General features: G+C 49.2%; 1 protein-coding gene across 1 annotated transcript in view; it reads right to left on the bottom strand.

The window, feature by feature from the left end:
• Window positions 1–26,485, bottom strand: part of LAMC2 (laminin subunit gamma 2) — a 56,213-nt gene that overhangs the window by 8,790 nt on the left and 20,938 nt on the right. Inside the window, exons 4-18 of the mRNA XM_059145198.1 lie at window positions 20,267–20,402; window positions 16,916–17,014; window positions 14,329–14,465; window positions 13,211–13,333; window positions 12,204–12,393; window positions 11,043–11,155; window positions 9,840–10,058; window positions 9,038–9,220; window positions 7,638–7,883; window positions 5,422–5,567; window positions 4,215–4,371; window positions 3,748–3,953; window positions 2,560–2,639; window positions 1,312–1,458; window positions 664–808 (exon numbers count right to left, since the gene is read on the bottom strand). Of these exons, the coding sequence (XP_059001181.1) occupies window positions 664–808; window positions 1,312–1,458; window positions 2,560–2,639; window positions 3,748–3,953; window positions 4,215–4,371; window positions 5,422–5,567; window positions 7,638–7,883; window positions 9,038–9,220; window positions 9,840–10,058; window positions 11,043–11,155; window positions 12,204–12,393; window positions 13,211–13,333; window positions 14,329–14,465; window positions 16,916–17,014; window positions 20,267–20,402 (2,327 nt within the window). The remainder of the gene's footprint in view (window positions 1–663; window positions 809–1,311; window positions 1,459–2,559; window positions 2,640–3,747; window positions 3,954–4,214; window positions 4,372–5,421; window positions 5,568–7,637; window positions 7,884–9,037; window positions 9,221–9,839; window positions 10,059–11,042; window positions 11,156–12,203; window positions 12,394–13,210; window positions 13,334–14,328; window positions 14,466–16,915; window positions 17,015–20,266; window positions 20,403–26,485) is intronic.

Raw genomic sequence — 26,485 nt, 5'->3', positions numbered from 1 at the left:
TTGCCACACCAGCTTTCTTAGGAGCTGGTGTCACTGTTTGAAAACAGCAATCCCAACATAAAACCTAACAGAAATGAAAGAAAGTGCCTATCGATAGTCAGACGGCAGTTTCCCCAAGCGTCTCTCTCTCTTTTAAAATTTTACATGTTGGCTTATACATGCGTGGAAACATTTTTGTGGGAATCACTGTGAGTGCTTTTTGTGTGGTTAGAAAGCTGCATCTTCTTAATCTAGTAAGTTTCTGATAGTTAAAGAAATGAACCTCAGAAACAATGTAAAACTTCTGAGAAGAACGGAAGTCTTCCGAATGGCTGTACATAGAAATGTACTGTAGTTCGGACCTAAATGTAAATACCAAGCTTTAGCTTGAATAATTTCCCACAAGTTTCAGTAGTCCCCAAAACTAAGGAGGAGATATAAAATTGTTATCCACTAATAGGTTCAGGATGTGGGCTAAGGCTTTTTCGGAGGCAAAGAATGGAGTTTCAGAACAAGGAAATTGTTAACAAGAAGAATATTCTTCCTAATCTAACATAAAAGGGTCCCGTGGAGGAAAAGCTAAAGGACTGAACCATAGTATGGAACCCTCCCCGCCCCCCCGCCCAGAGAAGCAGGTATGTGGCCCTTCTTCTGTCCATCCAGTGCATCACTACATGCCCTTACCTGAAAAGACTGATCACTGACTCCTGGCAGCTGAGACACGGCATTGAGAAGGCGAAGACTGTGCTGGTAAGACCTATCTGCTTCAACGTCAGTTTGAGTGGCCTCCCCCGACAGTCGCTGGGCCAGGGACTTGGCCTTCTCCAACCTGCAGGGCAGGCAAAAAGAGAACTTGGAGGAACGACTGTTTTTTAAAAATTATTATTATTATTAAAAGCATTCATCCTGTTGGGTAAAAAGTATGTCGCTGCAGTTATCAGAAGAACCGAAATGAGGTTTTGTGCCAGATATGCGTCCCTCTCCACAAGCTAAACATAAGCCTTAAAGTATATTCAGGTTGGGTCTGAAGGATGCAGATAATCCTTGATCATATATTCTTCCCACATGCTTCCTTTTGTCAGATGGATTTACTCACATCCTCCAACCACCACTTCTCCAAGCACTGCAATCTCTCGGTCAAAACCCAAGTTTTACTCAGTCTTTCCTTCTTCCAGACATAAAGACATGTCCCTTCCCCGAGATTAACAATCTCGTTCTCTCGTCCCTTAGGACTGATTTCTTTAAAGGAAGCACGGTGCCCCTCAGACATGGCCTGTGCTCTGCAGGCAGATGAGGACTAGCTTGGCACATGCGAGAACCCGTCAAACATACTTTCCCATGAGCCCTTGCACCGCGGAGCCGTCCAGGCTGCCTCTGCCTCCTTCCCGCAGGGCGTTGTGGGCCAGCGACAGCGCCTGTTTGAGGTCATCCTGGGTTTCCCTGACCAGCCGCTCCATGTCACTGGCTGACCCAACATGGCTGAAAGGATTCAAAACAAAGAATTTGAGTTTTCTTAGCAAAGGTCTTCCTTTAGGTCTTTGGTCAGAAGGAAGAGAGAGTACGGGGAACTGGATTGCCAAGAAAGGCCAAACAGAATTGACCCAGACTGGACGGAATTAGAGGAGCTGTCAGGAAGCAGGAGGTGTTCTGGAGATGGAGCTCTTGTCTTAGATCCTAGCTCGTGAACTTTCGGTCTATAGGGTATCCCGAGGGAGCAGGACGTGGGGCGGGGAGACGGGTGTGAGCAGTCTCAGGGGGACGAAGTATTGCATTTATAAGGTCTTTTGTGCCGGGAGAAACCCCTAGGTCTTATTTCGTCCAGGACCCAGCCTCCCCTTCACTTTTGCTGCAACCCTACATTGGGTCCACCACCAGGGGGAACAGAGCCTGTCCATGAAGGTCACCCAAATGCTTACGAAGTGATAAAAACAAAAAACAACACAGCAACCAAAAACAAACTCAGGAGGCAGTTTATTCCACGAAACACAAATCCGCCTCCTTCACTGACTGAATTCCATGTGGGATTAGCAGAGCCCGTCACCCTGCTGGGAGCCAACCTCTTCTCCATGGTGGGATTTACAGTCAGGCAAGGACTAGGGAGCTGCCAGTTACCACTGGGGCTCTGCAGAGCCGGTTTTGGGGAGGAGGTTCCTTCTCTGCCGCCTTGGCCCCCACAGGCTAGCAAACAACGGGTTGCTACTTGTTCCCAGGCTCCATGTTGGAGCCTGGGAGTCCCTCAAAGCTGCAGAATGTTCTTTTCCAGAGGCTGATTCATTTCACAGGGCCCGAAAAATCCCATCTGACACACAGCAGAGCCATACTGTGAGTCATAGAAAAATCCGAGTTAAAAAACACCCCCACCCCAGACACTTGCCAAGTGACCATGCCCAGTGGCCACTCACATACTCACATAGGCTAAAAGCCAAGAGGTTAAAAAAAAAAAAAAAAAAAAAGGCTTCAAAGCAAGGAAATGGCTGCAAAGGTCCTGGAGGTAATGATATGCTGCTTAGGTCCTGAATACCCTACGGTCTTGTTCAAGTCTGGCCTTGCAGAGATAGTCTGAAGCAGGGGTCCACTTACCTATCTGCCAGTCTTGTGGCCTCCTGGGCCAGGCTTTTAAAACCATTTGGCCCCACGTAGCGCTCTGGGGGAGGAATGTTCTGCGGAAAGAGGAGACTTGGTTAAAGCTTTGCACTCAGCCCCGGAGTAGGTATCTCAGGTCAGGATCTCAGGGCTGTGAGACTGAGCCTATGGGGGGGCTCCCCAGTCTGCGGGGGTCTGCCTGAGATTCTTTCCCTGTCTCCCTCAGCCCTTCCTCTTGCTAGCTCTCTCCCTCTCAAATAAATAAATAAATCTTTAAAAAAAAAAGAATAAGGTAAAAATCCAACTTTAAAAAGCTTCTGTAAATAGACATAGTCATTTAAAAATACATACACGCTAGTAGTATTTTCATATGTATTTAAAGAATTCATATGTATTCTATTCATATGTATTCTATTCTAACAAAATGGACTAAGTTTGGATGATGTTTATTTCCTAATAACGGGATCCCAGGGAATTTTTATTTATTTTCCAAGTTCTCTACAACAAACATTATTTTTGTAATAAGGGACATTCTTTCAATCCTTCATTTCATCAGCATAATATCTGACTGTCTTCCAGTTTCCTTTATCTGTCTTCTACACACCCACTCACATTACTGTCGCCATCGGCTTCTTTACTGAAAAAGAGACGAGCGCTCACTCAGATCTCGCCCTGCTACCACGCTACGAATGACATCATTAAGAACAATCAGCCTGGCAGCAATTTTTTCCCCTTTTCAGAATCCTGTCTTCACTGGATTCCTTCCTCTTCCCACCATCCCTCCCGCTTCATTTGTGCATGTGTTGGTCTGTTCCTTCGCTCATGCAGCAAACACGTGTCACAGCCACATACCAGGCTGGGAGCCGAGAACACACACATGAGTAGAACCAAATCCTGCCCGCTCGGAGCTCAGAAGCGAGGAGATACGCAGCAGGAAGGGGGAGGAAAGGCGGCCAACATGAGGTTATGGTTCGCAAGAAACGCGCTGGGAAGAACAGAAATGCAGTAAAATGGGAAATTGCAGAAAACCCAAGAACACGAAGAACAGGTACGAGAGAGACGGAACAGACGTTTCAAGGAAGAGAAGTCCAGTCTCTACCGGAGAGACCGAGAAAGGTCAGCGACCGCAGGCGGGTCTCCCGATGCGGCCGCGCTCCTCAGTACCCGGAACCCGGGGGCACCTACGGTGTTTCTCAGGGAGGCCTCGCTCTCCTGCAGGCTCCGGTGCGTCTGCGTGAGCAGGCTGCGCGTATCCTGAACTCGGTTCTCATACTGACTGCCCAGGGCCCGGATTCTTTCCACGGCCGTCTTGAGGTCGTTGAGGCGGTTCCGGTAGCTGCTCCCTTGGCTCCTTGCCTTGGCCAGCTGGAGACCGAGAGATTTACTAGCCCCTGGTACCAAGAAGGAAAAGGAGGATGAGCCCTTTCCGAGCCAGCGCGGGGAATCGATAGGCGGGAGGGTTGGACGAGTGACTTCGACTGGCTAATGGCAAAAGGGTGACAGCCCAGTCAGTGAATGCAGGCGGCCACACTCTTATCGCCATCACACGGGTCCCAGGAGAGTCAGAGACGGTCCTTTGATCTCTGCAAGTGCTGGACAAAGACACCCCCTGAACTGATACCCAACAGAAGATTATAAATTCCTTTCATCACCTTCTGTGATCTGGGCTTCTCTCAGAAGGTCCCGCAAGGCCTGCTCAGCCTGTCGCATCCTGCCTTCCAGCTCTGGGCTGGGCACCGCTCCGCCGCCACCCTGAGCCCTGGAGACCAGGGCCTCCAGGCTCTGGAGCTGCTGCAGAAACTGGTCCATCTGAAACCACATAGGAAAGAGGATCAGAACAGAGGGTGATCACAGTCTGATAGCAGGAACTCAGGAGAGAAGAGCTTAAAACCCAGAGATGCTTGGCACATGACAATCGTTAAAGGCATGAGAGCCTAGATCCGCCGAGTTTGAATCCTGGCCCCACTACTCATTAGCCATCAGCATGACCTTACGCAAGTCACTTTCATTACCCATGAGATGGGGATAATCATAATATCTCATAGTTATTACTTGGACAAAGTGAGCTAGTATTGGGATAGTACTTGGAACAGTGTCCGGAACGAAGAAAATACGACAGAGGGCAGGCTAAAGAGATAAATGAGAAAAACCAAACAAGTTGAGTTTTTTCTACCTTTGGGGTTCTGTTTGGGCCTTTTCTTCCTCCACCCTCCACCCCAGCAAACTAATAAAGAATAATTAACAACAACATCAGTTTCATTCTTCTCTGGAACGTGAATGAGAAACTTCTGGAGGCTAGTCTTGTTTGAGCAGCCTTGACACCTTCTGGACTCCTCATATCGTCTCCGTATTTATGTTTTTCTTCATTTGTTTTAGAAATCTCTTGGAAAAAATGCAGCTAGGAAGTGGCATGTTGTAAGTGGAAAGGGTACTGAGCTGAGCAGTCTCCACAAACATTTGCAATTTTTCCGTCACGGGGCCAGGTGGAACCAGAGAATTCTGGGTGGGACTCTTGGTTCCACGTGGCCACGTGATGGAAAAATTGCAAATGTTTGTAGCGGCTTTGCTCAGGGAGTGACATCAAAATACTGTCTCGCAAATTGACTAAATCCTCAAGAGAACCAAATGAGACAGTATCTGCAAAAGGGATCTTGAAGATGGTGCATATAAGACCCAAAACCTGTAGCATTATTATGACTGCACGGAAATTTTTTTTAATACGGCAATTTTAAAAGAAAGAAATAGTAACCTCCACCCTGATCCCTGGGAGACTCGGAGGGTCCCAGATTTGTGACGGACGCAGCTAGTAGACACCTAACGATTTTACTCATGGGGCTGAGGGTTGGGTAGAAGGCACACCTGAGTCTTCACTTGATTATAGCAAGCGGGACAGCTGGTTAGTGCCGCGTGTTCACAGTTGAGGCCGCCAAATCCGGGCTTGCAAACACAGCTGCCATCATTTCTACACTCCCCAGGCTCGGAGCCCGCTGGATTGCAGTTGCAAGCTAGAGACAAAAGACGGACAAACAGAAAGCATTCCTATCAAGCTAGTTCTAGAAACTGGAGATGTAGCAAAGATAAAGGGAAGAAGTTCAAATCCCCAATGGCGAAGAGTCCTTCTTTGCCCTTGTCAGTTCACACTGGGCTAGGTACATCTCTTGCCTGTGTCTCCGAGCGCATTTCTAATACAGACAGATCTTAGGAATCATCTAGAAGTTTGTTTGCTGTGGCTGTGGATAAAGGGCTCTTCCGACAGTCCACGCTTTCTGGTAGCACTTATTTTTTTTTTTTCCTCCCATTAAATTGTGAGCCTGTTGGATATTCTGTAGGCACTCTATAGCTTTGCTCCAAAGGGAAACAACATATCCTCTGGGCCTCTTACATGCCGGATGTCATCTCCCCTTATTTTACAGATGAGGACTATGAGCTCAGAGAGGTGGAGCAATCTATCCGAGTCACACAGCAAGTCAATGGCAAGCCAGAATGAGACCTTGGAAAGAGGCATTGCTCTTTTCCTCTTGCTCTGCTACCTTTGACGTAGGAAACACAGGAAAAAGAGCAGTGCCTTTATGCATTAATATTGATTGCATACCTGCCATGTGCCACACTGTTCTAGGAGCTGAGGATGTACAGTGGACAGTGACCCTCTGGGCTGCTCTACGGCGCTCATAAAACACTTGGCACACGGTGATATGATCACATGTCGAAGTATACGGTCATTATTGCTTTCACACTTGTGTGTCTTCCTTATTAGCATACAGTCTCTCTGGGGGCTGGAACTAACTTACAGCCTCAGTCTGTAGCCCCACGTGGGGTCCCTGGTAGGAGCTTGCCAACAGATAGTGAAGTGAAGGAATGTATGGTCTAAAGCCAGTGAGATCTCCATTACCAGCACCTTAGAGCTAGTGTTCTTGACAGTGTACTTCCCAGATGCTATTTTATATTTGCAACCACTTTGAGTTACATATTATTCATCCCTATGAAAAAAGCTCGGAGAGATGAAGCGGCATAACCAGTGCAATATGACGGGTGTGGTAAAAAGCTAGACAGGAACTCAGTACTGCTCCTAGCATGTGGGCTCTTCCGGTCACGGGGCACTTTCTAGCACATCGGAGCTAACCCACAGGTTGGGATTGGGGCGGGGGGATTCGTGCTGCAGGGTGGAAGCCTCAGGTTGCACGGAAGTCCTGAGGCATTTCCAGGGCTGGGGATTCTGGGGTGAGTGGGAGATGCTGACTCCCTGCGGACCTCCTGGGGAACCAGGAGCCCTCCTGTCTGGGTGCCCAGAGGCCCCCTCGGGCTCTGTTATAATAAACAAGCTGTGGAGGTCTGGGCACCAGGGCTGGTCTGGGACCTTTGTGACCGGGGGATGATTTTGTGGGGCAGGCCAGCGCCCTAGAACTGAATGTGAACTTGCCTAGAGCTAAACCTGCCTCCGGGATGTAACATGGACAGAGGCTTGATAGAAGGGTCGAGCAGGAGGACCGATGTGCACATTCGTGCTTTGATCTGAAGCAGCCGGAGGAACGCGCCCGGAGAGCTGTGGCTCTGAAGCCAAGTCTCGTTAGTTGGACTCGGAACTGGTACCTTCGTTGCCCTCAGTTACACTGACTTCCTGAGAGGGTCTCTTAAACGGCGCCCACCCCTCCAACGCCCCCCGCTTTTGTTCAGACTCAGTCTTGCACCGTTCACGGCTGTCCTCTAACAAGCTCAGCAGCGTCCCTGCCTGCCAGCCCCCGACGGAGGCGGATGGCCGGGCTCCGTTTCATCTCCTCCTGTGCTCAGGATGTAAACTTGACCTTCTCCACTCCCCCCCAGCCCCCCAGCTTTAACCCGCCCAACATCCTCCAGCTCTGTCTTCCAGAATCCTGCTGAAGGGGTCTTAAAGCCTTTGACAGGTGAAAGTCCAGACCGTTCGTGGGCCCACTGGTCGGAGAAACCAAAGCGGCTTCCTCTCACCCACAGCTGGCCTCGCTGACCGGTGTGTTCTTCCCTGTGTGCACACTAGCAAGCTCACATGTACGTGCACGCACACCCCCCCCACCTGTCCGACCAGTCTGGAGAAGCACTCCTACCTCGACACTTGTCCTCTGGGTTGGCAGCCAACGGGTCCCCGAAGTAGCCTGCTTTGCACCGGTCACAGTGGACACCCGCTGTGTTGTGGATGCACTTGAGACACCTGCCGGTCAGGCGGTCGCAGTTCCCGGAGGCCCCGGGGTCCACATTGTTGTTGCACTGACAGGGCTGACAAGGCCTCACCGGGCCACGCTCCCCGAAGGGGTCCCCAAAGTAGCCGTCGGCACAGAGCTCACAGCGGGCGCCTGGAAGGAACAAATGCCCAAGCCTGAGTGGTCACCCACGGGCAGCAAGAGCCGGCATGGGGACACGGGTCACCCACTGGTCACCCGGGGCTCCAGAACAATAGCCTCAGGGGCAGGTGCTCAGGGCAAGGGCTAGGCTCTTTTCACTGCATGGTGGCCCCAGATGTTAGAACACAGCATCCCTACTCAGAGGCTTCCTATCGGTTAACTAGACAGTCGGGGAAAAGTCAGATTTATAGCAGCAGTACCACTGAGGCTAGTGTTAAAGAATTAACTTCTTTCAGACTGACCAGCAGCGAGATGTGACATTGACTCTTTTAATTTTTTATTTTTTTAAAGTAATCTCCACACCCAGTGTGGGGCTCAAACCCACAACCCCAAGCCCCAGAGTTGCATGTCCTACGGACACCCAGCCAGGCGCCCCAAGAGAGAGGTGTAACATTTAAAATGTCACTACGTTTCCCTTCTATACCTTGGATCATTTTCTAAAACTTAGTTAAACCACATATTTTGGGGCGCCTGGGTAGCTCAGTCAGTGAATCGTCTGCCTTCGGCTTAGGTCATGATCCCAGGGTCCTGGGATCCAGTCCCGCAGCAGGCTCTCTGCTCGGCAGGAGACTGTTTTCCCTCTCGTCCCTACTCAAGGTCTCTCTCACTATCTCTGCTTATCCCTCAAATAAATAAAATCTTTTTAAAAATAAGATAAAATAAAATAAACCATGTATCTTATCTGAAAACTTTTTTTAAAAAATATTTATTTATTTGACAGAGATCACAAGCAGGCAGGGAGGCAGGCAGAGAGAGAGGAGGAAGCAGGCTCCCTGTGAGCAGAGAGCCAGATGTGGGACTCGATCCCAGGACCCTGGGATCATGACCTGAGCCAAAGGCAGAGGCTTTAACCCACTGAGCCACCCAGGCACCCCTTAGCTGAAAACTTTATCTCCTAATTACAAATCTACACCAGCGTTAACCATTTGTACATCCCCTACGAGCCACACCCTGTCTTTCCTCAATGCACCTCTCCAGCGCATCCCCGTCTTTCGAATGAGCCCATCTACAGTGACCCGGAGTCATCAGAATTTCCTAGAGACTGTGTGGACTAGCAGCCATTCCTGAGAATTCATGGCACAGAGGCAGTAGGCCGGGGGCCTTACCGGTGACGCCCTGGGGACAGTTATTGCACACCACCTCCTCTGTCTCGGGCATGACAGAGCAGCTGAACCCATTGTGGCACGGACACGGCTTGCAGCTGCGGGGGTCGTGTGGATCGTTGTAGAAACCAATGGGGCAGTCGGCGCACTCAATGTCAAGGTTTTCATCCCCCGAGTAACAGTCTCCTGGGAGGCAGAGGAAGCAGGGAGGGCAGAGAAGAGAGGAGGGTAGAATGATCCACTTCCTGTACCAGGGGTGATGCGTGGAGGCAGAGCTCCCGTAACCAGAACCTTCCTTTCCAAAGCTTTCCCCAAAGTGTCAGAGCACTGGCATTCACCTTTGCCCTAGTACCAACTCTAAACCTGCCACGACCCTGACCCTCACGTGGCTCTCCCACACTCAGCAGACCTAGCTTCCTTTCCAACCCATCACCTAACACTGCTCCCCTGGTCCCCGTGGCCTGACACCATTTGTCCACATTCATTCAGTCCCTGAGGTTGCCTTTGATCTCTCCAGACAATTCCTGAAACTCGACACCGACACCCGCAGCACTGAACCATGACAGCCGTTTCCTGTAACCCGGTACCTTTCCCACAACCTTGCGGCATTTTCCATAATGAAAAGGATTGAGTGTAATAAAGCACCATGTCCGTCTTCTCTGGCTCCAGCCCTACCTCTCTAATCCTTCCCCATCTCCGAAATGAGTTCAGGCGGCGTCTTTCTTACACGGCTCTGTCCCTTCCGTGGATGATGCCCGTCACCTGACCACCCCCAGCCACCTGGGCCAGGTGTCATTTCACGCACCTGTGTCTGGATCGCAGGCTCCTCCCCCCTGGCAGTTACATGGAATACAGGCACCGAAAGGTCCCAGTCTGGCCGAATCTCTTTTGTAGCCGGAAGCACAGTCCTGGCAGAACTGGCCCTTGTAGCCAACGGGACATACGCATTGCTCGACCCAGGGCGCCGGGGCTCCAGAGACGGGGCGGGCTGAGATCAGGGTCACATTGTCGAGGTACCCGGTGCCTGCCACATGGAGATCAGATTAGAAGGAGCAAGTGGGGAGGTAGACAGATCTAAACGCAGGCCTCTTTGGCTTTTATTTTCTTAACTCGCTAAGGAAGGCAGGTGGCATTCGCTCACTATGTCCTCACGACGGACACACAGGCTGCAGTGTCGGGAAAGTCAGGGTTGAAATTCTGGCTGCATTCTCGCTAGCTGTGTGAACGGGCAAGTCACATAACTTTCTACCATGGTGTTTCCTCAAGTGTGGAAGAGAAGTAACAGGGGCACGGACCCCCTGTGCTGGTTGTGAAATGAAAATAAGACCATGCATACATGCTAATGTGCCTGGCTCAAAGGAAAGATTCAATAAAATCATTAATAAGCACCTTTTCTACATCCTGCTTGATTTGCTTCGTTAGTGATGTGGAAATTAGGCACGCCAGTGAGCGATGCTTCCTGTTCACGTAAGTGCTAAAAAGCTCATGGAACTCACATGTACAGAATTCCATTGGGATCAGAGTGTCCCCCCTCCCCCATGTGAAGTTCAACAAAAGGAGTTAACAGAGTTCAGGTGATGTCTGAATACGGTAACAATGAGTACAGTCCCCAAGGTGCAGCAACTCAAGGACTACAGGGCTGAGTCGAAGACGCCATTTTCTAGCTAAAGGCACAAGCCCATTTGTTGTAGATTATCTTCTTCAAATAATCAGCGTCATTTAAATTTGGAGGCTCTTAGCAAGACTCTTAGCTCTTTGTTGGTGTTAGCCCCTTTTTAGAGGAAAAGCAACTTTTAGAAAATAAGAATTTAGAAACTTCTAGGCTTTCTAGAAACTTCTAGAAAATAAGAGAAATAAGAATTTAGACCTAATCGGAGACCCTCCATCAAAACCATCAAGCAGTTTACCTACTTGTTTGGAGACTGTCACTGCCTCGGGAAGCAGACACACACTCAAACCCAAGAGAGGAACTCACTTCCCTCTGTCACTTACTATATCCGTCACTTACTATACTCTCCGTAAGTGGCTCGGATCCGCAGGGCCGTGAGGTTGCGCAGTAACCTCCGGTACTCGAAGTAACTCAGCTGGGGGCTCCAGTTACTGCTTGGACGTTCATTTAATCTGCAGGATTTAAAGCCCAAAGCTTAACAATACAGCTCTTATCAAGTCTTATAATTTGTATACATGATATAAATTGTGCCCAAGAAGGTGGGAAACGCTAAGCCCCTTCATGGCCCTGCCTGACGGGATGAAGGACGGGTCACCGCACTGTCATAGCCTGGAGCTTGGAGTCTGCTCACTGCGCGGGGAGCACGAGCCCCACAGGAAGTGACAGAGGGAGTCCCAGTGTGAGAAGCCCAGCCCCAGGGGTCATGGCATCCAGTGCTGGTCCAGGTCCACAGAAACCACCTTCTATTCCTGGCCACACAAAACTCACTCCCAGGAACATGGCCGAGTTCAAGGAGTTCTGACCCTCAAGAGAGCTACCATTAATTTTTGGTTTTGTTGTTTACGTGATTTGTTAAACTGAGCACAATTTCATTTACTCTTTTCAAAAGTCCATTTTCACGTTCTACATTGGACATGTCCAATACTTCCGAATTCAGCATTTATAACTTCTTACCACATCGTATCACCATCCCTGTGCTAGTCTTTCAAAAGTTGTTTTGTTTTTTTACTGGAGTACTTCCAGAAACAACCTAACTTCCTTTCTCTAGTTCACTGACCTCACTTCTTTCTTCCCCTCTCCCACTCCACACTTCGCTCAGGCTTCACTACTGAGAATTTCCCAAAGTACAAAATGTCCTCAGGCATGATTATTTCCCCTGCTTTGCTAACCTTCCTCTCCGCCCATTTCCATCCTTAGGAAACTCTTCCCACTTGTCATGTTTTCTTGGGAAGCTTCCCTTGATCACTGCAATGTGGGTCACTTGTGCCTCCTCTGTGTGTTCAAAATACCTGTGCCCACCTTGTGTATCTTGTCATTTACAAGCCACACCATAATATTCTTTATTTTTTCTCCCACTAGCCTGCCCCGTTTCTATACACGTTACTGCATCTGGTAGATGAAAGGTGCTCGGAAAAGCTTATGAAAAGAACAAATGATTGAATGCATGAACAAAGGAAGTGGACTTGAGTCACCTGACCCACTTGTAGTCGCTCTTTTTACCTGAACGTGTAAGTCTTGGTGAGCCCACAAGGCAGCGTCTTGCCCGGGGGCATCAAGGGAGCTGAGACCCGTAGACCAGCACCTTCCAGGATGACATCATGGGCGGATGGGTGTCTGCCTCCCCTGTCCACACGGTAGTCAAAAGACAGGGTTTGCCCATAGCTCACCTGTTGATTCCCGAGAAATTTGGCTGTGAAAGAGAATTCGAAAAGATTGAGATCAGTGTGAAACTGGAGAAGAAAATGAGCTAGCAAGTTTGCATTAATATTGGTGATTTCTGCTGGAGTTCCGTGTCATCAGCCTGGCCCACAACCACTGTTCCAGAAGAACCCGTTCATGGAGGCAGCCATATTGCTGTTGGCTACAAAGGAGAGTTAGCGACTGACATGCTAGAAGGGCCACGTTGAAAGACAATTCCCTCTACGCGATGATTCACAGCATGGCCCCGACAACAGACTGGCGTGTAAAGGTCCAGGTATGTTGGGAATAGTATCATTTGCTTTCTAATAGTATCATAAGGCTTTCTAGTTCACAGACATCATGACATTTGATGTTAACAATCCTTGGAGGTATTATCACCCCAGTCGTCAGCAGAGAGAACTGAAATTTGGAAAGGTTAAGAGGACAACTTACCTGGACATCACATATGAGCTAACGAAATGAACTCTAATACATTTGTTTTTGATGTACAAGTGGTTAAAACAGAGAATGCCTTATTTTCGCTTCTCCATTTGCTTCTCAGTAGATCCACAGAAGTGACCTCTGTCTTTATTTCTTGTCTTGATGGGAAACCTAGAAACTTCCCCTTTGATGAAAGTAGGAACCTCAAACAGGGTCCGTCTGCGAGGATACACGGTCCTGTTCTATTGTATCATGAATCGGTCAATAGGGCTGAAGCTCTGTCTTCCAGAGACACTGCTTTTCTGACTGCCATGTAAGGTGTTTTCACATTTGCTAACTTCATTTTTCTCTCCTGACTTCTTCTATAAGAAAAACACCATACATACCAGGGGCGACAAAATACACAGGGTCTGATCGTCGTGCTGAGCTGAACACATCCCGGTGACGCTGGGACCACTGGAGCTTTGCAGGAGACCCATTTCTTTGGACAGCCTTCCAGCCATCAACATCTGGAACACAAAGAAAACCCCTCTGCATGCAGACAAAGCTCATCATCTATTGAGCTAAATAAGGCAAGACTTAATTGCCAAAAATTCCTAGACGTGAACAGCTAGTGGGGTTTTCTTACTAGTTCCACATTGATGTGCAGCCCTCAAAATGTTCTATGCCCCTTCTCTACTTGGGTCTCAACTTCAGCGGCTCCCACCCCATAGTGGCTCTGACTTCTAGGAGTCTGATTCTCGTAATAAGAGAGCATGATTTCATCTGCCTGTAGCTCATACTTTTATTTTATTTACAGAAACAGGGTCTGGCCTTTGTGAGTGGAGAGGGTCCAGTTCAAAGAGAAACTAGAAGTTGAAATCATGTCACTCCCCTAGATTTTAAAAATCTAGGATTTTGTAGCTTGGTTACTAATCTCACATACATTAACTCACTTAATGAATGTGGAAAGAGTATTTTTTTAAAAAGATTCATTTATTTATTTTAGGGAGAGAGAGAGGGCACATGTGAGTGGGAGGAGGAGCAGAGAGTGAGAGTCTTTCAAGCAGAGATGTGGGGTCAATCCCACGACCCGTGAGATCACGACCTGAGCTGAAACCAAGAACCGGACGCTCAACCGACTGAACCAGCCAGGCTCCCCGGAAAGCAGGATTATTAATGAATGAGAATTTCAGGAAGACTCACATAACCCCCACCCAACCAAATGAAAGAGTCTTTTGTGGTTTTAAAATACATGGAGATGTGAAGTGCAAGGAGATGAAAATCTGGTCTCTTTTTAGTTATTCTTTTAAGTTACTCATATACCGGTAGGAGTCAGGTGTGCCCCTGACTTTTTCAAGATATTAGGCTCCCCTTCTTGCCCAGACAAAATAATGCCCATTAAAAGCTAGAAGAGAGTTGCTAAAGATCATGCCAAGCCAAGCTGTGGTGAGGAGGAAGCTGTCTGTAAGCATAAAGCACGATACAATGTTAAAAACAAACTTCTAGAAACAGAACACTTTACCTTGATAGAAAGTAGAGGTGATTGTATGGACACTATAGTCTCCCGAGCTGCGGCAGTTGGCTGAATGCCCGTAGCAAAAACACTGGGTACAGCCCTCAGGGTTTCCCCCATCCAGGTGATAGTAACCCGGTAGACACCTGCAGAGGCATTTTCGAGATCAGGACGATGTTAGAAGTCATTTGTTTCGTAGAGAGAACATGATGACTGATCTTTCCTACTATCTCTCCTACCTGGCCCTATCATTCCCAGAACTGGGAAATACTAGCTCACACATACCAGCCCTGCTCGGAGACACACTGGACAGTCACAGCCCCACTGAGAGAGCACGGACGTTCACTTTCTGTCCCTGTGCTAGAGCGTGGTCACAAAGGACTCGGTGGCCTGGGCCCTTAGTGATTTCCCCATCCTTGGCGAGGAACTGAAAGTCCCATAAGCAGGACAAAAAGAGTTGGGGCAGGGGGAGGCAGAGGTGGTCCTGTCTTAGAGCAAGTGTTTAATGGGGGCAAGCGAGTGGGGGAGCGGAGCCAGGAGAGGGAAAGCAAGTGTCCCAGCCCCAGCCCCTGCTCAGCTGTACTGACCCGCACACCACCACCAGCTGCTGCCCACCGTCCCCGCCCCTTAGAGCCCTGCTCTGCTCTGAGGGGAGAGGGACAGGCGGCCACATGACAAGGATGGATGGTTGGAGGCTCCCTACAAAAGCAAAATGTAGGCTGGTGCCCACCGGCCAGTGACATCTCTGAGGACCACAGCTACCAGGCAGGTCTCAGATGCTGGGGTCACAGAGAAGGAGGAGAAGCTGGGGAGGACTTGTTTCTCTCCGTTCAAGTTAACTACATCCTTCTTCATGAAATAATAATAGTTTCACTGATCATTTATTTAGGGCAGATGCTGTGCCGGGCACTTGATGTGTGTTCTCCAATCTAATCCTTGGTACAACCCCAGGAGATAGGAATTGTTATTTCCAAATTTCTTTTTTTTTTTTTCTTTTTAAATTAATTTATTTTAGAGAATGAGAGAGAGAGTGAGCAGGGGGAAGGGGAGAGGGAGAGAGAGAATCCAGCACAGAGCCTGAGGAGGGGCTCGATTTCAGGACCCCAAGATCATGACCTGAGCCAAAAATCAAGAGTTTGATGCTCAACCACCTGAGCCAAATTTCCCATTTTCTTAGATGAGGACACCAGGCCAGAGAGAGGTTAAGAAATTTGTTTGAGGTCATAGAGCTGGTACGTGACTGAGACAAGATTTTCAAACTAGGTACATCTGCCTCTAAGTCATGTGGTCTAGTCCACTGTCCCCCATGACAGGAGCCTGCTTATCGGGCAAAATCACAGAAAAGCAGGTTCACGGTAAACAGTAAATGCTTTGGAGAAAAGTTGTATATAAATAAACATTGGTCTGGTTTGGTTTTTCTCTCTAGAGCAAGGGCTTAAAAAAAATCATGATGGTTTCTTTGGAAGAAACCTGCAGATTAAAAGGGATTAAAAAGCAAAGAAAGAGGGAGGAGGGACACAGCAGGGGAGGGGAGGGGAGGGGAGGGAGAAAGAGCGTAGGGGAGGGACTGAGGGAAATCGGGCACAACTCAAGCACAGTGCTGAGGGATGGAACCAGGCACTAAATTATGAAGAAAAATAAGGGTGTGATGACACAGACGCCAGAATGATGGTCATTTCTCGAAAAGGAGGGAGGCTGTTGTCACTGGGATGGTACATTCCTAGTGAAGGTCTCTTTCTTAGAAGGGGCGGTGCTGACATGAGTTTTATGTGGTTTTCTGTTTCTGTGTGACATCGTGAAATTAAAAACCTTTCCAGAAAGTGATTCCTCTTTTAACACGTAAGCTGTGTTTCCCCTCCTCCCCCTCGGCAGCCAAGAACCCCCAGAAACACACGCTGGGAATGGATCTGGTGTTTTCTCTGCCCAGGCGTAAGTGGTTGTCAGGCTGCCCACGGACTGCTTTCTGACTTTCAAGGAAACGAGGGGAACACCTTTACCTCTGGGGCCAGCAATCACAGAGGCGGGAAGAGCTTGAAGTCTGAGCCATGTGTCCTTAAGGAAGGTCCACAAGCAGCGCTAGAGGCCGGATGGCTGTTTATGGGGCCACCTGCCCCCACATGGCTCGGGGCCACATGGCATCTTCTCCCGGCTCATGTGTGTGCATGCAACCACCGTCCCATCCCTGGGCGGTTCCTCTGCCGCACAGGATGGTTATTTATGGCCACATTCCCTCTTACTAGCATTTTCCCAACATGCTTAATTAGACCAGGACTTTTCTGGGGCCAAGCTGAGTCATGTGACCTCATTATCGCATGCCACCCCGTATGGGAGCACCTGGGATTCGGAGTCCACTGGCCAGGAGACTCCCTGGGGCCCTGCACCTCTTGTAAACAAAGGAAGGGGGCCCCCAGCAAAAGCATGGGGTCCAGGGAGACTTGGGGGGCTCAGCTGTCTTTTTTAAAGAGCTAAGTTTTTGAGGACAGAGGACAGGACAGAAGTGGTGTACATTTGTTAAGTGTCCCTTTTCCACAACTGCACTCAGAGAGTGACTTCTCATGCTGGCCGCTGTGTCTGCAGGGCCACAGTTCCCACAGACCTGTCACAGCGCTCTCCGGTGACAGCTGGCTTGCAGACACAGCGGCCCTCGTCGCAGGGCCCCGAGGTGCCAGCTGGGTCACAGTCACACTTGGAGTCTCTGCAAAAGAAGAAAAAAAAATTAGGGATGTGTCTCCAAACGCTTTTCAGCTATCCACATAAAGATCAAGAGCTCGTACACCAACGTCACCGGCCTGAGCAAAGCCTTCGTCTTCAATGAGGCCCCTCTCCGCTAGCCTTGTCCGCGCTCACCTCTCACGGGCCCTTTAAGGACTGGTTTGTCCAGGCTTGTGCTCCTCTGAGGGTGACAGCCGGTCCACAAACCATCTGCTACCCTCCCCTGAGGAGAAGAGGGTCTTGTGCCAGGATGTGAACCAAATCTATCACTAAACAATTCAGTTTGGTTTGGTTTAGTTTGGTTGGCTGTCTGGTTCAATGGCCTGTTTTTTGTTTTTTGTTGTTTTTTTTTAATTTATCATTGCTTCTCTGTTGTTTAATTCAGTGATGACTGCTTTCCTTGTGATGGATTCCATCTACTTGCTATTTTCATTTAATGCTTTCTTTTGGTAACACTTCTATCAAGACACAATTCAGGGACGCCTGGATGGCTCAGTTGATGAAGCGTCTGCTTTCAGCTCAGGTCACAATCCCCGGGTCCTGGGACTGAGCCCTGCCTCTGGCTCCCCTCTCAGCAGGGATGCTGCTTCTCCCTTTGCCCCTCCCCACAGCTCATGCTCGCTCATTCCCACAAATAGATAAATCAAATCTTTAAAAAAAGATTTAAAAAATTTTAAAGGGCACAATTCACATACCAAACAATTCCCCCATTTAAAATGTACAATTTGCTGGTTTTTAGCAGATTCTCAGAGTAGCAGAATTTAGTAGAGTTTAAAATATTCTCAATCATCCCAATCAATTGTAGAACATTTTCATCACTCCAAAAAGAAACCCTGTGCCCGCAGAAATCACCTTCCCTTTCCCCAACCCCCATCCTCGACAACCACTAATCTACTTGCCGTGTCTATATAGAGCTGCTTGTTCCGAACATTTTCTGTAAAGGGAGTCATACAATCTGTGGCCTTTCAGGTTTGACTTCTTTCACTTAGTATGTTTCGAAGGTTCATCCAATGTTATAGTTCATCCAAGTATCATTAATTCACCTCCTTAGGGCTGAATAAAATTCTATCCCATGGATAGGTGAGATTTTGCTCATCCATTCAACATCTGACAGACATCTGGGTTATTTCCACTTTTTAGGTATTATGCGTAATGCCGCTACGAGCATTTGTGTACATATTTCTATCAGAGATGTATGTTTTCATATTTCTTGAGTATATTCCTAGGAGTGGGATTGCTGAGTTTAGCTGGGTTTTTTTTTTGGGGGGGGGGTTGCTTTTTTTTTTTTGGGTGCAGGACTTTCTCAATGAAGGAATCCACCAGTATTTCCATGATCTAGTCTGGGCACAAGCCCTTGGTGTTCCGGCTTATGACTAGTATCACTCACATGATCACATGGATCTCATCTATCTCATGGGTCTAAAACCAAATCTGTGCTCTCCCTCCTGTTTGCTCTTCCTCTGACTGCCCTTTGACCCCATCCAAATCCTGCCCAGACCCGAATGGGCTCCCTTCTCCCCCTCACATTTCACATCCAGTCAGAGCCCCATCCTGTCAGGCTCCCTGAAGGATCCCTTTCCCGGCCCTCTTCTCGCACTTGGGAGGCTCTCCTCCTGTCCTAGCCCCTCCACACGGCTGGTCTGGACCCTTTGACAAACATTAGGCACCATCTACTGGCTGCTAAGCACCAAGGACATTAAGAAATAAGATCCTGATCTCTAGGAGTCTCCAGGCAGGGCAGAAACATGAACAATGAGGACAGCAAAGCCTAAGGCCAGCTGGGACTGAGCAGGGGGCCTGCCTGTGTGCCTCTCCCCACTGGGCACTGGGGATGCCGAGTATGAACAAGGCCAAGCCAACAAGGGGCTTCCACTCTGGTGGGAGAGACCGACAAACAAATACACATAGAAAACAAGAGATGGGAAGTAACATCAGTCAGAACTCGGAGGGATGGGGACTGGCCAGGGAAGGGCCCCGTGAGGAGTGGCTGAGGTGGGGATGGCGTCTGTGAGGCTCTCCGTGGCCCTGTAGGAAGCACGAGTGCTCGAAGCCACGGCGGAGGTCCCTTGCCTTGGCTCCTTTGAGGAAGGGAAGGGGGGCTGGTGGGGCCAAGGGCAGGGGGTCGGGGGAAAGGGAAACGCAGCGGAAGCCCACTGATAAGGGAACAGAGGGCAGAGGACCTTGCAGGCCCTGCAGGTCTGCAAAAGAAGTCTCCGCCTCATTCTGAGAGGACAGGGAGCTGCTGGAGGGCTGCGGCAGAGAGGGGACATGGTCTGACTCAGTTTTAGAGGCATTTTCAAAGGCAGACGCGGTCGAAGGAAGGGGAGAGTCTGAAAGGGGGCAGGGAAGCCTGGAAGAAGACAGTCTGTGCAGAGGCCTAAGGGAGAGAGAACTTGGGACAGTGGCAGCCAGGCCGGCCCACAAAGTGGGCAAGGGGCTGGCAAAGGGGGCAACGGGAAGTGATCCTCTGAGGGCACCTCGTAGCTAACCGCTTTCCTGCCGAGCTCCCTTTCTCCTAAGCCAACCCAGTCCCTGCCAGTTCTGCACCCCTGAGACTGCTTATGTGATTTATAATGTATGTCCCGTCTTCTTCCAGGAACGATTTTTTTTCTTTTTTTTTTGAGAGAGCGAGCACGTGCGTGAGTCGGGGGAGGGCAGAGGGAGAGGGAGAGAGACTCGGGCAGACTCACACTCAGCTCCAGCCCAGCACGGGGCTCGATCTCAGGACCCTGAGATCACGACCTGAGCCGAAATCAAGAGCCAGATGCTTAACTGACTGGGACCCCCAGGCACCCCTCTTCCAGGAAAGAACACGAGGAGGGGAGGAGAATGCTTCAAACTAAAGGGGAATACAACTGTGCAGAGAAGTTTTTTTAGTCCAACATCATTTGGGTCGAAGTGGGTCCCAGGTGAGAAACTGGAGGGCACTTTACTTCCATCCTTGTTCGTCTAAAGGTGGGCAATCACTGGGGTGAAGAACATGGGTTTCAGAGCCCAGACATGGGGCCTGAATATGAAGTCCCCGCTCCCCAGTAGTATCGGGTAAACTTAACCCCCTGGGGTGTACAGTTCTGACTTCCCCCATGAGTGTGACATTAATCCCAACTGCTGAGGCTTATGTCAAGTCCTCCAGCAGCGCTTGGCACACAGCTGGTGCTCAGTGAAGTAAGTGACCACAGATGATAATGTCATTGTCACCCCTCACGGCACAAGCTGCGGCGGCGGAGGTGCTTACAGTAGCCTCTGGTCTCGGGTGCAGCCGGCGTCGGTGAGCGAGTGGAAGCCGGGCAGACAGCGGTCACACCTGTCTCCTGTCACACCGGGTTTGCAGCTGCACCGGCCAGAACTGTCGCAGCGAGCGCTCAGAGAACCTGTAACCCGCAGGGTAGGGAGAAGGAAAGAAGAAAAGGAAATCCTGTTTATAGGGCGTTCGGAAGCCGCTGAAACCCCATGGGAGCTCAGTGGCCTCTAGCGAGCTGTCCCATCTCTGAGTGCATCCAGCCCGGGGCCGGTGCTCACCGCCGAGCAGGGCTTCTGCACGCCGAGAAGCGGAAAGAGCTCCTGGAAGCATGTGTACTTCTCTACCTGCTCCGATGCAAGCATTAAGTAGCATGTCCACCACTGCTGTTTAAAAGAAGTTTGTGGGGTCCCTGAGACCTCAAGGAGAGGGACAGCGTGTGCACGAGCACATCAGCCTCCTCGAAGAGAGTATGACACAGCGACCAACGTCTTCCCTTATTTCTGGCAGCCAAAAGCCATCTTTTAAGAGCCAGTGTGATTTATTTTTATTCTATTTTATTTTATTTTTACTATGGGAAGGCCTCCTAACTGGAAATATCTCTCCCTACCTGGAGTGACAGACATTCTCGACCTTGGGGCATCGCCCCTTCCCCGCGCATCTCACCCGGTGTACTGCACAGAGCGCTAGTCCAGTGGTTGATTCTGCAGAGCCGCGCTCTTACTGGTGTGCGGGCCCCCTCGGATCGCGAGTTGATGAGAGACCAGAAATGCTCAGGGCAGCAAATGCGCCCCTCCGGAGCCCGGCCTCCGCTGTCTGGCTCCCTCCCTTCCCCTGACCTGCTTCAAGTCTGTCCTCTCTCCCCAGACCCTGCCTCCCCCTCTCGTCCCTGCCTCCATCCTCCCCTCCCCTCCCTCCTCCCATGCTGCTTGAACACTGGAACTCAGGACACATGGCTCAGCTGTCTCTCTCTCTGGTGGCTCCCCACTACAAGCAGAAGAAAACGCACTCTGTATCGTGGTGCACAGAACTCGACCTCTCCTACCACGTGGCCTGCTCTCCTGCCCTCTGTTCCAGCTCCCAGCTCCCCCAGCCTGTCTGTAGCATGTGTCAGGCCACTTCTCTCCTTTGGTCAACTGCACTTGCTGCTCCCCCGGCCTGGAAGGCTCTTTCCCCAGAACTTCCCCCTCATTGGCCCAACCTCAGCTGTCAGGTCCTGATTTAATATGACTTCTCTACGGAAATCTCCTCGAACTCCCAAATCTCAAATAGCTGTCCCACTGCTCTTGCAGTCCTGTTGACTCACGATGACCTCAGCTTGCGGTCCCTGCTCTGGCCCCAAGGCCCCAGTGTGGAACCCAACACAAAGAGGATGCCCAGAAATCTGTTGCAGGAATGCACATATGCCAAGAAAGAGGTCAGGGTTGTTGGGAAAGAGTCGGGGGAGGCAGGGGAGCAAAAGATGAGCAGGAAGGTGGTGAGAGGGGTGCCTCACCTGCGTCACAGTCGCCCTGTGCTGGCAGAATTATCAAATAATCCACGTATGGAACCAACTGTGACAAGCAGGCCTCCCAGCATCGATAAAGCCAAGAGAACGCTAGCCAGTTGCTCCTTTCTTTCTGATCAATTATTCTGTGAATTTTTGACTCACTAGTAGATACGATACCAATCAATAAAGATACTGGCTCTGTGCCGATATAAAGGCTTTTTTGCCACATGTGGAACCTGAACTATATTAGCTATGTTCACAGAGCCGGTGACAGATGCCATGTCAGTTTTGCAAGGCTTGAAGGGGCCCTCAGTGATAATGGTATACACTACATTTTTTGAGCATCGATCACGCGTGAGACGCGGAGTTCGGCACTCTGGATACATGTGAGGAAATGCTAGCTCCTGGTGAGGTAAGAGCTGACAGAAGAATGGCAGATCCATCTGTGGGTAGCAGGGAAAGATCAGAGGCTCAGGAACTGCAGACCCACAATTCGGAAAGGCATCTTGAGGGCGATCTGCGGGTTGCTTCCAGGAAGGGAACAGCATTCCTTGGGAAAGGCATCCCGCTGTGACAGGATGACCTGGACTGGAGGCGTCTGGGTGACAAGGGCAGGAGGGAATCGCCGAGACAGCCACGTGGAGGCAGAATGATCAGCCTTCCCCTCCTAGGAGCTAGACGACGAGGAGGTAGGGATCACATGAGGACACCAATGTCCCAACGTGCACCACGAGACAAAAAGGAGGCTCTTTACCACAGAGAAGGGGAAAGAAGGAGCAAGATCTCAGGTTAAAGCATCAAGGGAAGATCATGAGTTTCGTTCTGGACATTGTGAACTTGAGTTTCCGGTGGCGTATTAAGGTGGAAATGTTTCATCTGGAGCTCAAGAAAGAGGCTGGGGGTGAGATCTAGGAGTCTTCAGCCAAGCAGAAGGGAGAGCAGGCGTAAGACCACCCTGGGAGGGGGCAGACAGAGCGAGGACAAGGAGGAGCCTCCGACACAGATGGAACCCCACGGATCAAGGGGCTTTTCATAATCAAAGCAGAAAGAAGTCTCAGGACCCTGGAAGCCAAGGGAGCAGAGTCCTGAGACTCGAGGGAGGATGAGGATGGGAGTTGCAGGACTTAAGGCAAGGGAGTATTTGATGAGATGAGCTCGTGAACAGAGGCCTCCTGGGGCTGGTGTGCGTGGACCGCCATGCTCCTGCCCTGTAGGCAGGAGCCAACAGAGCCAAGAAGGAAACGTTCTGAATTACGCTCTGATAAGTAACATTCAACAGAAGACTTCTCTCTTTCAATCAATTCACTCGTTGTTGGTTTTTTTCAACACAAATGGGTTCTATCTGGGACCCAGAAATCCATTTTCCCCCCGTTCCCATTAATGGAAATTACACTTTCAACTGAAGAAAATTCTCCCTACAGTTTTTCAGAAATGAATCCTTCTTAGAAAATGGAAAAGATTGCACTTTGCCTTGGGTTTGGCCCACATAGATCAAAATGGTTACCCTGCGAAACAGCTTATTGAGAGAAATCAAAAATCACCTCATGAAAATAGGCGTTCTGTGTCGAGAGAAGTTTGGGAAATGGTGCTCACTTGATCCCTCTGAGATTTACAACGTAATAGTACCTTCAGCACACACGGAGCTTGTTTAAATTTTAATGCTCGTATTTCTAAACATTATTTGACATTCTTACAGTTCACATCTATTATTATCTTGAGGAGCGCTGTGTTCTACAGGATGTTATCTAGAGAATCCTGCTCTAAAAGCCAGAGGGTCCAAGAGCCCCGACTTTGGGGTGCCTGGGTGGCTCAGTCGGTTAAGCATCTGCCTTCAGCTCAGGTCATGATCCCAGGGTCCTGGGACTGACCCCCACAACGGGCTCCCAGCTCAGCGGAGAGCCTGCTTCTCTTTCTGCCTGCTGCTCTGCCTACTTATGCTCTCTCTCTCTCTCTGTGTCATATAAATAAAGAAAATCTTAAAAAAAAAAAAAAAAAAGAGCCCACACTTTGAAATCCAACAAATCTCCCTTCAAAACCAGCTCTTCCACTTAGCTGCATGTCCTTGGGCAAACGCCTTACTCATCAGTTCTTCTAAGGGACGGTAACCACCTATGCCTTACAGAGCTGTTGCAAGACTTGGGACTAAAATATATAAAGTGCCTCGTCAAGTGTCTCACACGTCATGGGCGTTCAAAGAATGTAGTTTGCACTGGGACTGCCAGCCTCCTTCAAACCTTGCAAAGTAAACGTGGAGACGTGCACGGGTCCTTGCCACAAGCATGACCACTTTGTGTCACATTCCAAAACGTCCAAAGTCATGGCACTGGGTTTTCAAACTCTCTCATTGAAATAAAAACACGTGTCCCATCTCCTACTTCGTGAGCTACTCTTAGGGATTGTGGACAACGGGGTTGAGAGAACAGAAAACAGCTCCCTGTGTCGGCTTTGTGTCCCCATAAGCTCTTTCAGGGGTTCTACAGATACGGTCTATGGGCATCTGAGGGCTCAGGAAGGTGTGCTACAATGAGTACTATTTAAAAATCAGGGGCACCTGGGTGGCTCAGATGGTTAAAGCATCCAAGACTCTCGGTCTCGGCTCAGGTCGTAATCTCAGGGTTTTGAGATCGAGCCCTGCATCGGGGTCTGTGCTCAGCGCGGAGCCCCTTGTCCTTCTCCTTCCTCCTCTGCCCTTCCCCCTCCTTCCTCTCTCTCAAATTCCTAAGTAAAATTAACATAAAATAAATAAAAATTAAAACAAAAAGAGGGTCTATCCTTTTGGGAACCCTTTAAATACATATCTACGCTTGTATTTAAACACAATATTATTATATTTTTATAAAAATATTATATAATATAAATGTATAATTATATTTAATAATGGTAAGTTATTATTTAAGAACTTTTAATAACCCAAATGTTATAGTCTGAGTAATTCACTGTCGTGGTCGTAGATATGTAAAGAATAACAATAAAATTAAGAGAACAAGCCCAGTTATCATTGATGTCCGTCCTGGGAGGAAAAAAACACACAAGTATACACAGTGAATTTCAAAATATTTGCAAAAGGTTCTCCGGGCTTACACATGTGCTTGTAAGAGTTAAAGGAAACTCACCCCTGTCACTGAACCCCCAAAGTCATCCTCTCAAAATAAGCCTGGCTGCTAGATCTATGAGAAACTGATGTGAAATCCAGAATCTGTGACCACGTTCGGGATTATTACTGCTGTTGGCTTCACTTACCACACAAGGACTGACTGCATTTTTTGGTTAAGATGTGATCTTCTGCATTTGAGACTGCATATACAATAGATTCCATTGAAAGTGACAAATATCTCCCGGTTGATTGGGAGACTGAGAAGTCACATGGGGAATTAAACTTGAGCCACCTGGCTAGTAATCTGGGCAGCCAGCATCTAGTGGGGGACGGCACAGGGTGGGGACAGCCTCTGTCACTGACATACCACTCAGCCTGGGAGCTCGGGCTCAGCTTCCCTTTCTCCGTCTCTAGAATGGTGGGAGGCGTGTGAACACGTACAGGTTGTCAAGTTGCTATGAGTACTGAAGAAGACATAGTATATGGAAATATTCTGGGAAAACAGAAAGCATTAGCCGGATCTTAGGAAATAGTATCCGTGAAGTTTTTCCCGGACATCTAATTGTCTGCTGTTGGGGATAAAAAGGCACCATTCTGATGCTTTTTTCCTTCAGGTGGAAGGAATAAGAGGGAACAGTCCTCCCCCAGGACCTGGGATTACAACTTCAGCCCTTGCGGTGGCTTCTTGTGAAGACTGGAGGTGTGGCTCGCTGTGACGACGGGAGGCCATCCACCCACTCCTCCAGGGCTCCATTCCCCCACTCTTTAAAAAAAATTTTTGAAAAATTCACTGCCAATTTCAGGATATTAATACAAAAAATAAAATGTTAATAAACAGTTTCAGACCAAAGATATGGCCTCTACAGGCTTCCTTCTAAACTGGAATGTGATTTTTTTTAAAGGCCGGTGTTCCAGGAAATTGCAACACTGACCTCTGTCCTAATAAGAAAGACAACTCCATCAACTACAATTTACTGAGTTGTCCACCATGTGCTTGACCAAGCTCACTTGTGATATCAAGAGCATGAGGATGGGGACGCTTTTATTGATGGGGACCCTGGGACAGCAAGAGGCGAAGGGACATGCCCAGAGTGACACAGAAGCAGTAGTGGAAGTGCCCAGGCTTGAAAAAACTGTGTGGCTCCCAAACTCGCCACTAGTCTCCATGTTATGACCTTGGCTGTCAGGGCACCTGGTGCTAGCACCGAGCTCTACAGCCTTCGACAGGTTCCTTCCCCCTTGCTTACCCTCTGCTACCTCATTGGCACAACGGAACTCAGAGTAGCATCCCCTTCACATGGTGATCTGGGAAGGTTCATTCCTGGCTGAAAGCATCCAGAAAAGTGCCTGGCACAGAGGAAGCGAGTAATGCGTGTTAGCTATTATTTCATAAGCTGGAAATCATTGCTGGGCTCCACCACTTCCGACCAAGCTGTTCACAAGGAGCCTGGGATGTCTATGGCCCGAAAGAAAAGAAGAAACCAGGCTCATGGGTGCTGGGCGAGCCAAGGACCACACAGTGAAGAAGAAGAGACAGTGTGTCAAATCCTTCATTCCCATCTCTCTGAGAAGTCGCAGGTTCCTTGTCTGCTCTAAGACTATTAACCTTGTCTTGGGGCCAGGCTTTCTAGCT

The sequence above is a fragment of the Mustela lutreola genome, chromosome 14 (genome assembly GCF_030435805.1).
Source record: "Mustela lutreola isolate mMusLut2 chromosome 14, mMusLut2.pri, whole genome shotgun sequence".
Lineage (NCBI taxonomy): Eukaryota > Metazoa > Chordata > Mammalia > Carnivora > Mustelidae > Mustela > Mustela lutreola.
This window is presented reverse-complemented; position numbering and strand designations above follow the sequence as displayed.